This window comes from Oryza brachyantha, chromosome 8 (genome assembly GCF_000231095.2).
Source record: "Oryza brachyantha chromosome 8, ObraRS2, whole genome shotgun sequence".
In the NCBI taxonomy this organism is placed as follows: Eukaryota; Viridiplantae; Streptophyta; class Magnoliopsida; order Poales; family Poaceae; genus Oryza; species Oryza brachyantha.
Genome location: NC_023170.2, coordinates 10,725,740 through 10,741,972, shown reverse-complemented (window position 1 = coordinate 10,741,972; position 16,233 = coordinate 10,725,740). Strand labels below are relative to the sequence as shown.

General features: G+C 43.6%; 3 protein-coding genes across 3 annotated transcripts; 1 reads left to right on the top strand and 2 right to left on the bottom strand.

Annotated features, from left to right (window-relative positions):
* The first annotated feature begins 338 nt into the window (after positions 1 to 338).
* Positions 339 to 2,115, top strand: LOC102720069 (2-methylene-furan-3-one reductase). Its single transcript, XM_006659305.3, has 4 exons — positions 339 to 852; positions 951 to 1,274; positions 1,385 to 1,544; positions 1,640 to 2,115. The coding sequence occupies exons 1-4, from the start codon at positions 463 to 465 to the stop codon at positions 1,903 to 1,905; spliced, it is 1,140 nt and encodes a 379-aa protein (XP_006659368.2). The 5' UTR covers positions 339 to 462; the 3' UTR covers positions 1,906 to 2,115.
* On the bottom strand, positions 1,977 to 6,363 carry LOC102704830 (phosphoglucan phosphatase LSF1, chloroplastic). The gene is made up of 10 exons (XM_006660032.3): positions 5,962 to 6,363; positions 5,452 to 5,558; positions 4,406 to 4,859; positions 4,150 to 4,221; positions 3,917 to 4,038; positions 3,279 to 3,494; positions 3,072 to 3,180; positions 2,841 to 2,953; positions 2,507 to 2,654; positions 1,977 to 2,348 (listed from the first exon to the last, which is right to left on the bottom strand). Exons 1-10 carry the CDS (start codon positions 6,271 to 6,273, stop codon positions 2,226 to 2,228), a joined length of 1,776 nt encoding a protein of 591 aa, XP_006660095.2. The 5' UTR covers positions 6,274 to 6,363; the 3' UTR covers positions 1,977 to 2,225.
* Positions 6,364 to 9,199: 2,836 nt separating this feature from the next.
* On the bottom strand, positions 9,200 to 16,010 carry LOC102704547 (probable phospholipid-transporting ATPase 8). Its single transcript, XM_006660031.3, has 11 exons — positions 15,576 to 16,010; positions 13,865 to 15,192; positions 13,669 to 13,779; positions 13,094 to 13,373; positions 11,903 to 11,991; positions 11,716 to 11,821; positions 11,251 to 11,457; positions 11,015 to 11,140; positions 10,595 to 10,693; positions 10,116 to 10,307; positions 9,200 to 10,018 (listed from the first exon to the last, which is right to left on the bottom strand). Exons 1-11 carry the CDS (start codon positions 16,008 to 16,010, stop codon positions 9,500 to 9,502), a joined length of 3,492 nt encoding a protein of 1,163 aa, XP_006660094.3. The 3' UTR covers positions 9,200 to 9,499.
* Positions 16,011 to 16,233: the final 223 nt, after the last annotated feature.

Genomic DNA, 16,233 nt, shown 5'->3' with positions numbered 1-16,233 from the left:
ACTTGGCAGGGTCATTAAATAAGAGAGTTCCATGAGATCAGAGAGTAGTTTCATCCCTATAAAACTTATCTGACTCGATTACCTAGTTTATAATCTTGATAACTATACTATAAAACTATGCATTGAGACTGGTCTTACTACTATTATTAACAAAAACAGAGTAAGTATCGATCATATGGTAAGTTCATCTAGAAATACGCTAGAAGCTTCCATGGAATTACTCCCATCCATCGAGAGGGCCGAGATTCACCGGTAGGAAAAGAACATGGACGTAGCATCTGTCCACGTTCAAAATGAACCACAAACTGGCTTCCACCTCGAGAAGGTTCCTTCCTTCCCGCGATCGAACGAACCGCCCCCGCGGATTTTCCTCCACTCCTTCCCGCCACAACGGATAACAACCTCGCTAGCTACCTCAACACACCACCAGCAGCAGCAGCAGAGCGGCCAAGAACGACGACGATGCAATCCCTCCTGTCCTCCTCGGCGCTGCTCGCCAACCCATGCACCCCGGCTAAGCTCGCCGCCGCTGCTTCGGTCTCGGTGGTTGCGCCGAGGAGATCGGTGGCTGCGGCGGCGGCGGCTGGTGGTGGTGCCCGGTGTGTGGCGGTGGCGGCGTCGTCGTCGTCCCCGGCGGTGACCACGGCGGAGGCGGGGGAGGTGCCCGCCACGATGAAGGCGTGGGCCTACGACGAGTACGGGGACGGCGGCGTGCTCAAGTTCAACGACGCCGCGGCGGTGCCGGCCGTCGGCGAGGACCAGGTGCTGGTGCGCGTCGCCGCCGCCGCGCTCAACCCTGTCGACGCCAAGCGCCGCGCCGGCAAGTTCAAGGCCACCGACTCCCCTCTCCCGGTGATCGTCGTCGCCCCCTCTGCTCCAATTCTCTCTTTCCTCCCTCCCCCACCGCCATTGCTGAGTGAGCTGATCGAGGTTGGCTGATGGACGCGCAGACGGTGCCGGGGTACGACGTCGCCGGCGTGGTGGTGAAGACGGGCAGCCAGGTGAAGGGGCTGAAGGAAGGCGACGAGGTGTACGGCAACATCAGCGAGAAGGCGCTGGAGGGGCCCAAGCAGTCGGGCTCGCTGGCGGAGTACACCGCCGTCGAGGAGAAGCTGCTGGCGCTCAAGCCCAAGGGCCTCGACTTCGCGCAGGCCGCCGGCCTGCCGCTCGCCGTCGAGACCGCCCACGAGGGCCTCGAGCGCGCCGGCTTCTCCGCCGGCAAGTCCATCCTCATCCTCGGCGGCGCCGGCGGCGTCGGCTCCCTCGCCATCCAGGTTAGCCACACACTGCACGCACTGGCATCATCATCAGCCGCTGCTTTGCACTGAGACTCTCATGGCCTGAGCTGAACGTTCTTTCTGTACGGTCTTCGTCTCCACTGAAGCTGGCCAAGCACGTATACGGCGCGTCGAAGGTGGCGGCGACGGCGAGCACGCCGAAGCTCGAGCTCCTCAAGACCCTCGGCGCCGACGTCGCCATCGACTACACCAAGGAGAACTTCGAGGAGCTGCCGGACAAGTACGACATCGTCTTCGACGCAGTCGGTAAGGCCGCTCGATCACCGCCGGCGACAAGCCGGCCAAACGAAAATATATAATTATACATGTTACGGCCTTTAATCTTTTCCGGTGTGTCCCAGGCCAAGGCGAGAAGGCCGTCAAGGTGGTGAAGGAAGGCGGCAGCGTGGTGGTGCTCACCGGCGCCGTCGCGCCGCCGGGGTTCCGCTTCGTGGTCACCTCCGACGGGTCGGTCTTGGAGAAGCTCAACCCGTACCTGGAGTCCGGGAAGGTGAAGCCGCTCGTCGACCCCAAGGGGCCGTTCGCCTTCTCCCAGGTTGTGGAGGCCTTCTCCTACCTCGAGACAGGGAGAGCCACCGGCAAAGTTGTCATCTCACCCATACCATGATGAGCGTTTTCAATGCGAACAATGGCAGAGCATGCCGGTGCCTGACATTCTGGGCTGCATCAACATAGGCATTATTTCGTATTACAGTTCATATTTAGAGTTACATTGTTGCAGAAGTTGTGTACACTCTGATGAACCGCTGATCGAGTAATGTGCAGTTTGGTTTGAGTAGACATGTGGTACCCAAATGTTCTAATGTTACATGAGTTTTGCTATGTAACAATAAAGGGTTGCCAAATATACCGGCCCCGCGCCTCAGTTTCCATCTTGAAGGCACTGGATTTTAGCTGCGGTTCATCTTGGTAGGGAGGTTGATATGTTCATTGCTTGGGAGACAATCTGATTGGGCAGATTGCAAATGCCATGCGGCGCGCAGCGAACGCCAATGAGAATCGCTCGTCCTCAGTTAGTGCCCTCTCTATGACCTTCACAACAGTTGGGTCCTGCCATGGGAGATAACACATTTTTTCATATGTTAAACCTCTACCTATAAAAACCGTATGATCGAGGATGAATGTCTGGTATACATATAGGCAGGTGGACTAAGCAATAACAATTTCATTGAAGACACTGGAGGAAGTGGGTACTGGGGGATGCATACCCTTATCTGTAGTTGGCTAGGAGCAGGCCGAATACGAGCTATGTCACCAACCCTGATAACATTGTTGACGTTCCCACGTTCATCAGTCTCTGTTGGCAATGAAGTCGAGTGCCTCCACTGACCCCCCGCTATGAATTTGTAGTAGTACCTGAATGAATGTTGTTAGTTGCAGATAATTCTGCATCAGCAGTGAAGACATCAGAAGTGGAGAAATGAAGGAAGACTATATTCCTTGTCAATCAGTCGATGAACTCGAGTCGAAGACTCCAAGGCATATAAGAATCTTATATACTACTGGATTAGGGAAGAAAGGATAAAAGAACTGATAACTTACTTCCCATGTCGAAGTCGAACTTCTGCTTCATATCTTGACCCACCCTTATGGATACACTTTACTTTGTCCTTCCAGTTACTTGTAAAATCCCCCACCAATTCCACATCCTCACCCTGGGCAAAATATGGAGCATTCAACTTCATCAGTTTATAATAGTATCAAGCTAAACTAGTGATTGTCAAACAAAAAGTACAAAGGTAAATAACACCATTCTGCATGGGCGAAACTCACCTCCCAACCACTGTTCCAAACAAAGCATACCGAATGTGTGGGAGTACCATCGTGCCTCCCATTTTCAACTAGTGCAATGAGATCCCATGTTGCCCACACAATTGCAGCTCTGCATATTCAAAGAAATGTAGACATTAAGGATCCAGACTGCTTATTTAATTAGATCAAATCCAGCCAATTAAGAAAAGATACGTCAACTAAAAATACCTGTCAGGTCTACAGGAGTGCAAACCAGTGATGAATTTGTGAGCAATATGGAGAGGTGTATCTTGCACCCAATGTAGATATGCAATCACACATGCTGGTGATCTATCATATCCAGTGGTACAAGTCACGTATATACGGTAGTTCTTCCTTATAAGTCGCAATAGAAGGCCAACACAGAAAGGAAGCTTCTTCCTCAGGTCCATGGAATCAACTTCTCTGAAAAAAAAAAAGAATTGCCACTTATAGTTTGATTAATATTAGACTGATAAGCATAGCATGCTGATGACAGCTACAAATATATTCCTATCAAGTAATGCATAAAAAATTATAAAGATAGAATAGCTAGCATGACCAATATGATCAATATCAGCGTATAATCCAGACTGATTTTTTTTAAACTATATGACCCACTTTGTCAGTGAGACTATATTTAGTAAATCAAGGGAATAAAACCACTTTCACCATTTAAAGAAATGACAATAGATCAAATGATTGTGCTAGGTGCAAGAATCAACAAAAATATTTTACTATAATATTTTACAAACAGATTATCCTACCATTAAAATAATTATATTACAAGAGTTCAAATAAGTTATTTTGCGATGATGTTTTTACGAAAAGAGAGAACCATATCCTACCGTATAGGGTAGTTGACCATCAGTATGTTGTTCTCGCGACATGACTTGTTGATTGCCTCTGAATCGATTCCCCAATTGGTGCGCTCACTTTCACTTTGAAAATTCAGAACAGCGGTGATACCCTGAAGCCTTTTGAAATGTCAGAAACTTAATTTGATAATAAAAGGGCAGGTAAAAAATCTTTTGAATTATCAGCTATGAGATTTCTGTGATTGCATATGTGAGGAACCTACCACAGTCTCTGATAGCATCTTCACATCTCTTTCTGTTTGTAGGCATGATCCAACAAATATTTGTTCTGTAATCTGTTTAAAAAAAATAAAGACGATAAAGTAATCCTGAAGTCCTGAGAGGATATCAACAAGACAACAAAATTGTCAATATTAAAATCTTTTGACGCACATCCAAGGAGTGATTCTAACTACTAACCCCTTGGCACATCAAGATCTGGGCACTGAAGAACTAGTTAGTTATAGGAGGACAAATTACCTTGCTGTATTGCATACCAAGTGAATGATTGTAGTACAGTTCACCTTTAGCACGGTCCAGTGCTTTAATGTACTCCTCCAAAGGAAAGCTACCATGTGCCCATTCAGTATCTACATCATCCTCATCAGAGTACAAACCAACAATCTCACTTATACGATTTGCAAGGTTAGTACTGCGCTGATTGAGTCTGTCTTGCTCATTAGACAAAACTGCCCATCCATGTGAATTTAGCAGCCTTGGGGAAAATATGGCAAATCCAGGATTTCCATTACCCTCAGATGATTCATTCAGCTTTGATGATAACAGAGCACTCTTCCAACTAGCAAGAGGAACCCTGCCCTTGTTAAATAGGAGATGATAATCTTCATTTTGATGCAACTGATGTATCGGGAAAGGAGCAAATGGCCTCTCCAGGACAAGATTGCATGGCCCTGATGTTTCCTTCAACACCATTCTACATAAAGGTTGAAAGATAACATAAAGAAATGTTTTATACATTTTTACAATCAACTAAAGATGTAACTGCTGGTATTACTTTAAGTTCATATGTAATATATAGACATTTTCCATGGTACAATTGTCACCTTAGCTAATGCTATTATGTGCAGGAACATTTATCCATTATCTACCAAAATAGAACATTTGTACATAGCTTCCGAATTCTGGAACATTTGAACTAAATCATTCTCCATCGTCTTGCAATTAAAAATTTTTGGCATGAAATCAGACCTCTTAAAGTTTGACTAAGTTGATAGAAAAATATAGTAACATCTTCAACATAAAATAAGTATAATACAATAATACATTTAATGGCGAATTTAATACAAACTAATTTGGTGTTTCCAGTGTAACTACATTATTCTATAAACTTGGCCAAAACTTTAAGAGGATTTACTTAGACAAACCAAAAGTGACTTATAATACGAAACATAGACATACACCGAACTAGATCCAATACTCATTATCATGGTTTTATTAAACTTTGCAGAGATATGAATACCAAGGAATACTATATTTCAGCTAGAGAAACTTTACTAGTTCCGTACTCCGTGTCACCTAGGTCTTTGATGTCAACAAGACCCACACCCTCAGGACTGCCAGCCTTCTTTAGCGTGTCCCCGACCATGATAATCCGTGATTTCTCCGCATTCCCCTGTCACAGATGCACCAGCAATAGTCAGAACAACAGTATGGCCTCCTGAACCATAATGGACTAGAAAGAGTTCCAAATGACAAAAATCTTAGCTCCACGATGATGAAGAAGAAAAGCTACAGTAATTGTTTGTCGTGAATTGCCGACAGGACAACAACTTAACACTGCCCCTTGCTCACTGAGCAGCGATAGAAGTAGATTGACATCAGATGAAATAAAATGCCATAAACAACATGGTGAATACTCCTAAATACTACCAGTATGAAGCTGTCGGTAATTAAGTTGCATCTCCGACAATTGCACAAGCACCAAGTGAGTGAGCCAGTGAGGTGAGGACGTGAGGTGAGCAGCAGACAGACAGACTGAAGTGGGGGCGAGTCGGGGACATGAAATGCTTAATTACCCCTCTCTTGAGCGAGTGGACGAAGACGCGGCCGTCGACGGCGAGCGCGAAGCGGAGGCCGAGCGGGCGGTCGACGGCGACCATGTACTCGTTGAGGTTCATCCTCCCCGCCTCGTGCTGCCCCTGCCCCCTCTCCCCGTCGGCCGCCATGGCCAACACCGCGACCCCGAGCCGCCTCCTCCTCCCGCTCCACCCCCTCCCGCCCGAGCACGAAGCCTGGAGAGGCAACGCCGCCAGCGCGGCGGCGGGCGCAGGGCAAGGGCGACCGCACGCAATGGTCGGGGCGGCGGCAAGGAGGTGGTGGAGCGCCATGGGTCGGCGCCCGCGAGAGCCGGCGATCTCGGAGGAGAGGAGAGAGGAGGGGAGGGAAGCGGCGGCACGGGATCAGAGGGATGGGGTGGGAAGTGTGTGGAAAGGCAACTGAAATGAGAAGGGAAGAAGCCGTTTGGGGGTTTGCGCGCGGGGAGGTGGGGGTCGGTGGGCCCCACCGCGCGCGCCGCCCCGCTGCCGTTGCCGTCGCCGTCGCTCTCCGCTTCGGTTTTGGTGGATTTTTTTTTTTTTACTTCCCGTCCGCGCGGTTGACGGCGTGACGCGGTCGGCTTCATCGTCACGTGGCTCCTGTCCTGGTCTCGGGTGGCTAGGTGGATGACGTGGAATTATTTTATTTTTCTTTACTACTTTTTAAAAAAGCATTTTGTGGTTGCTGGACCATCCTTTTCTGAAAAAATTATTAAAAACTTAAAAATTAGTTAGTCAGGCATAAATATTATTCATATTTTATTATCTAAATAAAATAAAAAAATAGGATAAAGAGTCAAACATTCTATCTAAAAACTGAAAAATTGATTTCTTTTTAGGACAGTGATCGTATACAACAATGATTTTTTTAAATGTTCTTGTCTATTTATTTAAAAGTAATGAAACTGTTTTTCACGTATCTTTTTTTGGGGAAATGGAATATATTAAATAGGATCAATATCCTCCATCACTAGTTGTGAATAAGGTTACAAAAATTATCTCTCCAGACCATAGAAATATCCTGAGTTCTAGTATAATTGGCGAGCTCATGGCTTACTCTACTATGAGGGTGATTAATCTTCCAAAGTACTATTTCCCTGTCTCCATCCGGATGCATCTGGCTTCCTAAATTACAAACGCTAGTTGCAACCTATCAAACTCCCTAGAGATCATCAAGCTAACCACCATAGAACAATCAGATTCCACCACCAAGGAAAGCAAGGTCCATTGGAGGGCCTTGGTAATTTCTTCCTTGAAAGCAAGAATTTCAGACTCAAGAGCACTACTACTCCAATGAATGGACTGGGAGGATGTAAAGATCGGCATGCTAGAAGAATCACGAAGGATCATTCCTATTCCTGCCCGCTTAGCTTGATTGCGAATGAACCGTCAATATTAAGCTTCATCCATCCTTGATTTGGCTTAATCCATTTAGGTCCTGACTATACCAAATCTGCTACCCTCAGCTTACTCCTTTTGCATTTCTCAAGGTAGTAGTTTATAATTTGCTTTCCATCTTGTATAGAAACATAGGGAAATTGCTTGATTAAAAGCAAGCTATCAACATATGCCGATAAAAATCTGCATGAAGATACAATTGGACACACCTCCTTGCCATGTGTCAGTTCATTTTGGATGAGTCATCTTCACCAAAGGAGCATCAGGGCCAAGGTACATTGAGTTTCAGAAAGTTCCTGTAGATAAATTAACCACCATTCCGAGCCTACATTTCACGTATCTAACCTTGCTGGGTGAGCATTCTATATTTGTAGTCTAAAATAAGATGTATTGTTGCATTATTTTGTACTTACTTATAGAGTTATTGACATAAATATATCTTCGTAACTAAATTCTAATATAAATAAATCAAAATACTATTATATGTATCAAATGGTACATTTGACATGCACATGTAATAACCAACTCTAAATAGTCTAAACTAGCTACTCTCGTTTCTTTTAAAGTATACAATAGTAATATACGCTTTATAACATTTCAGATATTTTTTTATTTAGTCAGATGGATTTAGCCATAGCTCAGCGGGGGCTCGTCATCTTCTCTTCCTCTAACACCCCTTTTTACTCCATCTTATTTCTTCTTGCTCCACATGGGGATCCGGTCGATAGGAGGACCACCATCACTAAATCTAGCCCAAATTTACCCCATAAGTATGACACATTGAACTATTTATATTGTATTTTCATAAATTTTGCACTCAAATGTTGTTGTAGTAGTTTTGTAATGTTATGAGATATTATTTTACTCCATCCGTTTCACAATATAAGACTTTCTAGCCTTACATAAATTCATATAGATGCTAATGAATTTAGACATATATATAAATTATATACATTTATCAATTGATTAATTTAAACAAGGCTAGAAAATCTTACAATATAAAATAGAGGTAGTACATTTTTATTATAGTTAGTGAATTTATCATATGCATATTAAGTTCGCTGAAAATTTTTGGAGCATGCGGTATGAAAAATTTTGGATCATGCAGTAAAACCACTTGTACGCGTGAAAAACAAAGAGAATCGGAGAACGAATGGGCAGTACTTGTCTTTTCCTCGGCAATTGTAAGGTCGATATCCAAATTTGAAAAGCCGCTGCAACATCAAGGTCAACGGAGCAGAATTCAATTCATACAAAGAAAAAGATAAAGAGTTCCCTCATTTTTCCTTTTACATCTCTCGTGAGGGATGAGACCAGGCACAATTGCACAAGTCTACACCACAGTCCAATCCTTATAGTCGTCTTGAAAGCTAGGGAAACATCAGCATCTGAATTACTTAACGACAAACTAAGAAAGCTTGATCTCACGTTAAGTACGTAACATTTGGCCTCACAAAATACGCCAACATTATCTGCTCAAACTTAATTAGGGATAAACCTCCCATATTCGACTTACTGACAAAGCACAAGCTGATTACTACTCCCACCACTTTTTAACTTGTCTATATTCATTCATTAATTAATATATATATTTTGTATATGTGTCCATGTGTATTAGCATCCATACAAATCTAGCAAGACTAGAAAGTCTTAAATTATGAAAACCAAAGGAATAAATTACAATCATGATTACTAAAAGGATACAAGCATGAGCCTGATCAGAGGAGATACAAGAGTAATAAAGAAAAACCTCAGTGAAGCACTTGGATCTGGAAACCAGTTACGAAATCAGCCTGGTGTCAAAAGTGCACAAGCTTCCCACTAAAGCAACTGTACTTTACCAGTACAATACTTTACCCACATTACGTTCAAAACATGGACACAAATGAGCCTGTGAACGCAATCACTTCCATTCCCATATCAACTAATGCGACACTATAGATTGACCCTAATTTTTTTAGGTATGAACTCAAGTATGTACAGAATCTAACTCTAATACATTAACTAGCTATTTTTGCTTTGATGCTGTATTCACCATCTAAAATATCATGGTTTATAAACAGAACTGTAAAGTTGTCAAGATACTAGAGTAATCTATCCATTGAACCCCTCCAGTGCCATACTATTGCCTCACCAATTCTTTTGAGTTAGTTCTCCGAACTTGATCACAACGCTGTGAATGAAACAGTGACTGTGCAACTTTGTAGAGGAAGTATGGGATCAAGGCTGTCACAACAATGACTAGAGTGCATAACCAGTATAAAGGACAAGAAGCACAAGCTTCCCAGAAAACATGATATGCGCTGGTTGATATTGCTGAAGGAAATGAGCCATAGATGACCAGAAAAGTGTACCAAATCAGTATGCTGCCCCAGATGACAAAATGCTGTATCCAGGTGAAGTAGCTGATGTAGAGTGCAAGTTGGCAATTGACCGTCCAGACTACGCAAGTATACATGGTCACTCCAAGGATATCAAATCCAGCAACACGGCCATCCTGTCGGACAGCCTGAATGAGGATGGCATGGAGGGAACCAAAGTATATTATTATTGAACAGCACACTCCGTTCAACATCCAGCTGAGTATACGAGACCAGCTGAAGAATAAATTGTCCACGCCATCTTGATGTAATGAAGGGACCTGCAATATGCTAGGCCTCAACACAAAGACCAAACCAACTCCAAAGTAAAGCCAAATGTGCATTACAAGCACAAGATCCTGGGAGGAGATTATGTACCTCAAGGCAAACACGGGAAGAGACATCTTTATCAAAGACACCTAGAGCAATGACAGGGAGAGACGTAAAAGCAACATTGTAGAAAGATATGAACCAATCGTTGTAACCAGGCTGGCCTGAGAACATAGCATGAGCTTCAAACCAGAAGAGTGTAAAGCCAAATGCGATATTCTTGAAGAAAAAGTAGCATATCTGTCCATGGCACAAACAAAATATAAAACCTGGTAAGATTGCAACACTAATTATAGCAAATAGACCTTTGATTTTTGCTACTTCATAGTGCTTAAAAAAATATGAACAAGTATAAGAAACTCAAAGACAAAGTAGCATAAACAAAGCTGTATACAACAGCTGGTCTGCAAATTCTATGTGAGAATCAAGGCACTTTCAATCATGGAAAGGAAAAATGTAATATGTTTGCACTTTTAGTAAGTGATTTTATAGACCACAAAATTGTAGCAGAATTAAAAACACTTTACCATTGCTGCAATCCGGCGATAACACCAATGACCATGGACAAGGAGTAACCGCTCTAAAAAACGAAATTGAGCTATAGCAAAGTCACTTGCCATCACAGCCTGCAATATGAAGCAAAATCAACATGACCAGAAGATAGATGAAAACTTATAACAGTTTGTAATGAGGAAAAACATACACTGTTTGCACCATCTGAGAAGAACTACTGAATTGAGAACATTGCTGTTCAATATAATTTGTCATCATGCTTTGAGTTATGCTGATGGGTTTCAGGAAATGAACTATAGGATAGTCATTGTTATTTATCTTTTTGTTTATATATGTATGGTTTGGAACCTACTCTAATATATTCTAGAAGTATAGCTCCCCCATACTGTCTTCTCTAAAACAAAAAAAAGGGGGTATTCTGTAAAACTACAGACCTGCATTCCTTCAGCACCACTTATTCCGACCCCAATGTCAGCCTCCTGTAGCATACCAACATCGTTTGCTCCATCGCCAATTGCTAATGTTGTTTTCCTTATCCTTGTTTTAACCAGCCTGGTGATCTGCAATTCTTTCAAATAGCTAATATCATTTAAAAGAAATAAGTGAGGGTAAATCCACATTATCTTGTTAGAAATAACTGATGAAGCAGCACATACTGCTTATTACTGACCAGTGCTTTCTGTTTAGGGGAGATCCGACAGCACAATACAGATGCACAATCAATTGCTAGATCCAGAAATGCACTTCTAAGACTGCTCGTAAGAGCATGTGTTAGAGCATTGCCATCAATTATAAGAGCAATTGGAGCTGAAGTTCCTTTCAGCAAAATTTGGTTTCGTGCATCTTCTAACTTTTTACCAATTTGTTCGTATGGATCCTACATCAGCAAATACGAAATGTAAGACACAATAGAGCAAACATGAAGTAAATTGATCTTATACATCCTCTATTCTCTCTGCTTTTAAGATGATAAGGTGCATCCACACTTATTGACATCGTATGTGCACGTTAATTACTAATTGTGTTAGACTTACCTATTGTTATTTTCAGGACAGTTTAAAATTCTGTTAATATGCTGACATGGAAATACTGCGAAGAGGTCAATGTTTCCACTCTTAGTTAAATATTTACATACCATTCCACTTCCTTCTCCATTATGTTCCTCGGGAGCATTTGTACTTGGGTTGTCCAGAGTTATATAAACTTCCTCCATCCCTTTCCTCAGGAGGTTGCAAGAATAACTACACATCAAGCACAAATATCTTTGAAAAATTGAAGTCCTGTGAGATTTCAAATTTCAGAATATAACATATGGTACTAACCCTATGTTAACAGCAGTCTCCAATTTGTCACCTGTTAGAATCCAGATCTTAATTCCAGCTTGGGCTAGTTTGTGAATACACTCTGGGACCTAAACATTATTTTGAGTCAATACATGCAGTAAGCATGTCCGATAATATATGAGTGGTTTGTCTACATATGAAAGAATTTAGGGAAGAATGCCCTCAATAGATATGAGAGCAACCAAAAAAATGAAATATGACAAAGTGCAAACTATGTGGAAGCAACCAAATAGAAAATCATGAGGGCCTTTTTAGATTATACACAACGCCCAGTTACACACTGAGCATGCATAGTAAATGAAAAAAAAAAAGGTTAAAAGTTGGGTTAATTGGATCGGTACCATTATAATTTTCATGGTTTTGAAATATGCCATTACTATTCACCTATTTAGAGTGATGCCATTACAATTTAACAGCTATTTGAGATATACCACTAATTACCTATTCGATGCACTGAAAATAAAATTTGGACCCAAACTGCCCTCCTCTTCTTTCTTCAGCCTCCTGTCTGCACTTCTCTTCTCCCATCTCTCTGGCTGGCGGCCTTCTCTCAACCTCTCCCGGGGCAGTGGCACAGGAGTAGGGCGTGGGCGTGGTTACCATGGCCACCCGGGGGGGTGGGGGGGAGCTCTTCTTTGTCTCACTCAATGTTGCTTGCTACATTCTGCTTCTGCTCAACCCCCTCGACGGCCGCAGTGCAGCAGCAGGCAGGTGGGCGGTGGCATTGTAGCAGTGTTGATAGCGATGGTGGCGCTGGAGCTGCAGGAGTCCGGGTGGGAGGAGCTACGGGCAGGAGGCACAAAAGCTGGACGGCCACCTGCTGCTGCTACCGTCCCCTGCTGCGCCCACTGCTACAGCGCCGGTGCAATCGCCCCCTGCTGTGCCCGCTGCAGCTGCTGTCAACTACCAATGCCATCCCGGGAGGTGGAGAGAAGATATGGGCAAGAGAGAAGAGAGGAAGGAGGGTTAAGGAAGAAGAGGGCAATTTGGCCAAATTTTGTTTTCAGTGCATTGAAAAGATAATTAGTCGCACATCTCAAACACCTGTTAAATTATAATGGCATGGTTCCAATTAGGTGGATAGTAATGGCATATTTCAAAACCATGACAGTTATAATGGCATGGATCCAATTGAGTAGAAAATTAAAAGTCTCAACTGAATCAACATACCCCCTTTTGTAATCTGTCCTCCACAGCAGTAGCACCTAATAGAATCAAATCTTTCTCAATTTTTTCTGATGCCTTCTCAACAGCTGCATCATGATCAGTATGCACAGAATTTTTTGCAGCTGAGTACTCTGTATTCCATGCAACATACTCATCCTCGGTAAGTTCACGATATGCAAGAGCCAGGGTCCGCAAACCTGCCTCGGAATACTCATCGATGTGGCACTTTGTATTTGTCAAACAAGCTTTTCCATTATCCTTACAGAGCCTCTCAAGAATAACACTGGAGCACAAAGATAGAAGATAAATTTTAATGAAACTTTCAGTAGTAACTATAAAAAACTAGCATGTGAATTTGTATCTCACAAGAGTACACATTACTGGTTCAAGTTTCACACTACAGAAAAATGTAATGGCATGAAATATATCGCATGCCCCAGTTTTAAAGAAAATGGTAATAAGATTTGGAATGTGAGCTAACCAAGAGTGCAATAATAAATATATACCAACAAAGTAGAAATTCCCTACATCATAAAGCATAAGAAATTTCCATTGCAAATGGAAGGAACATGTCAAACCTGTCAGCCCCTTTGCAGAACAGAAATAAACGACCCTCTTCCGTCCTCACAATAACAGACATACGCTTGCGGGCACTGCTAAACTCTAAGGTGTTCAGTAGCTTATAGGTTCTGAAATAAAAATTAGGTATCATGTAGGAGGTAATCATCACCAATTTGAAGAATAAGCAGTAAGAACAATGGAAACGATAAGCACCTATCCACTTTTCTACTGAAGACAGGATCATACTCATGCACTGATATGGTTGTTTGTGTCCTATGATAAAATTCAAAACCAAGCTCCCTTGCAGCTGTAACAAGAGCTCCTTCATCAGGCGATTCAGCCTCGTAAGATATCCCAACAGAATTTCTATCTGCAACAGGAATTGCAGTATGACAGACAGCTAACACACGGAAAAACATCGCTATCGCATCTTGATGGCATTCTTTGCTCCATTGTCCATTCATCAAACGATCATCAGTGAAGTTGAATCCCTTGACTGATCTTACAGATCTAACAGCACCCTTATGCCCAATATCAGCACAGTCTTCCTCTATCCCTCCATAAGGTACCTGCACTTCTATAGGCCTATTCCCATAAGCAACACCAGCAATGGAACATTTCAAGAACTCCATTGAATTACATGTTAAGGTTCCTGTTTTGTCAGAGAGTATAGTGTGCACTTGACCAAGTTCCTCATTCAAATTTGATGTGCGAGCCCTTGCTGGCTTATCAGACTCTTCACAATACATATTCTGGTCTTGATTTATGAATGTGCTCTGTAAGACTTTAACAATCTCTATTGATATATATAATGAAATGGGCACCAAGCAAACATACAGCATGAGACTTGTTAGAAAATGGCAAATGGCTGCTAAAGTTGCTCTGTTTGGATCAAAGTACATGGTTGAATTATCTGGCCTAAGGTACCACGCATAGTTCCCTGCATTTAATTCATCCCTCGTTCTGATACCAAACATAATCGAACCAAAAGATGCAATAGCAAATAGAATTACGAAAAGAAGATAAATTATCTTATCCATTCTTCGTTCAACAGAACTCCTCTTTGATGGTGGCTCCATTGCATTTTGCATAACCTTTGTGTCATGCCCCGTGAATATTACAATGCCATATATTTGATTTGTGTTCCGAAGCTTTGAATCCCTTAACAGGATCTCCTGTGGAGATAGAGGATATTGTTGCCCATTATAGTGCAATGTCCCTAAAAAAGAATATAATTTCTCATTTGGATCCTCACATTGAATGAAAGCTTTGAAGGTGTGGAAAGAATGCTCCTCGTTCAAGCCTGCAGTCACCTCCAATGATTGTTTTCGCTTCAAGTTTGTCTCTCCATCAAGATTCATTGTCTCAACATAGCATATTCCATCCTCATAGCTCGAAGAAAGCAAAACAAGGTCAGCAGGGAAGAACTCATCCTTTTTCACTTTAACTATATCACCAACTTGAAGCTTCTTCCATTCCGTCTGATGAAATGATTGGGTGCCATCATAAACCTCAACCTTCCTGTTATTCACTTCAATGTCCTAAACAGAAGTGAAGAAAACTAATGTAACATTGTTCAAGGAATTCTAAAATATAACAAATCAGTACAGATTATAATTTTCCATGCACTAACCCCATTCAAAATTGCAACATTCTTTAGTAATCGTAGAACTAGTATTTATCAGGTAAGGATTACGAAAAGGGGATAAATCAAAGTAGCAAAATGCATCAAGCACGAACACAATATGCAACCAAGCATAGACACAGAAAAAACGAATGCAAAAGTATTGTGAATACATCCATTTGAGATCAGAAGGAGCAGGTCGGCCTCATTACTTGGAACTGCCCGATCCGCCCAAGCCAAACTAACAAAAAAAACGCCTCGAACACAGAGATACAGGTAGTAGGTTGCAGCGGCGCGCACCTGCTGCTTGCGCCGCCAGTCCTCGACGGCCTCCTTGGCCATGGCAGCCCCGACGACGACGACGAGCGGGAGCAGGACGGAGACGGCCCGGTATGGCGCTAGCGGGCTGAAGGAGACGCAGGCAACGACGAGGAAGAAGCAGTTGGCGGCGCGGCGGAACTGCTCGAACAGCGACTTGGGCACGAAGCTCGCCGCCGTGTACTTGGTGGTCGAGATCGCGTTCCCCGGGTACGCGCCTGCGCCCGCGCCGCCATCCCCGCCGCTGCCGCTGCCGTCGGCGGAGGACGAGTAGGAGGAGCACCCGGGCCCGTTGCAGCGAACCGCGCGCGTGAATCCCGGGGCGCACGCGGCCGGGCCCGAGGAGGCAGCGGGCGGTGCGGACGGCGCGGCGGTGAGATCGACGAGGGGGCTCTCGTCGGCGGCGGCGGGGCGCATGGCCGAGGAGGGAGGAGGAGGAGGATCTGGGTGGGAGAGGGAGAGGGGTTTGGCGGTTGGGGAGGTGGGTCGGTGGACTTCACTGGAGTGGTGGAGGAGAGGAGGAAGTGGGCTTTTCCTCCGTTTCGTCACCGCGACGAGACGCGCTGCGCAACGGCCACACCGCGTTGGAAAGAGCGAGGACGACGTGCCGGCCGCACGTGGCGACGTGCTGGACGATACT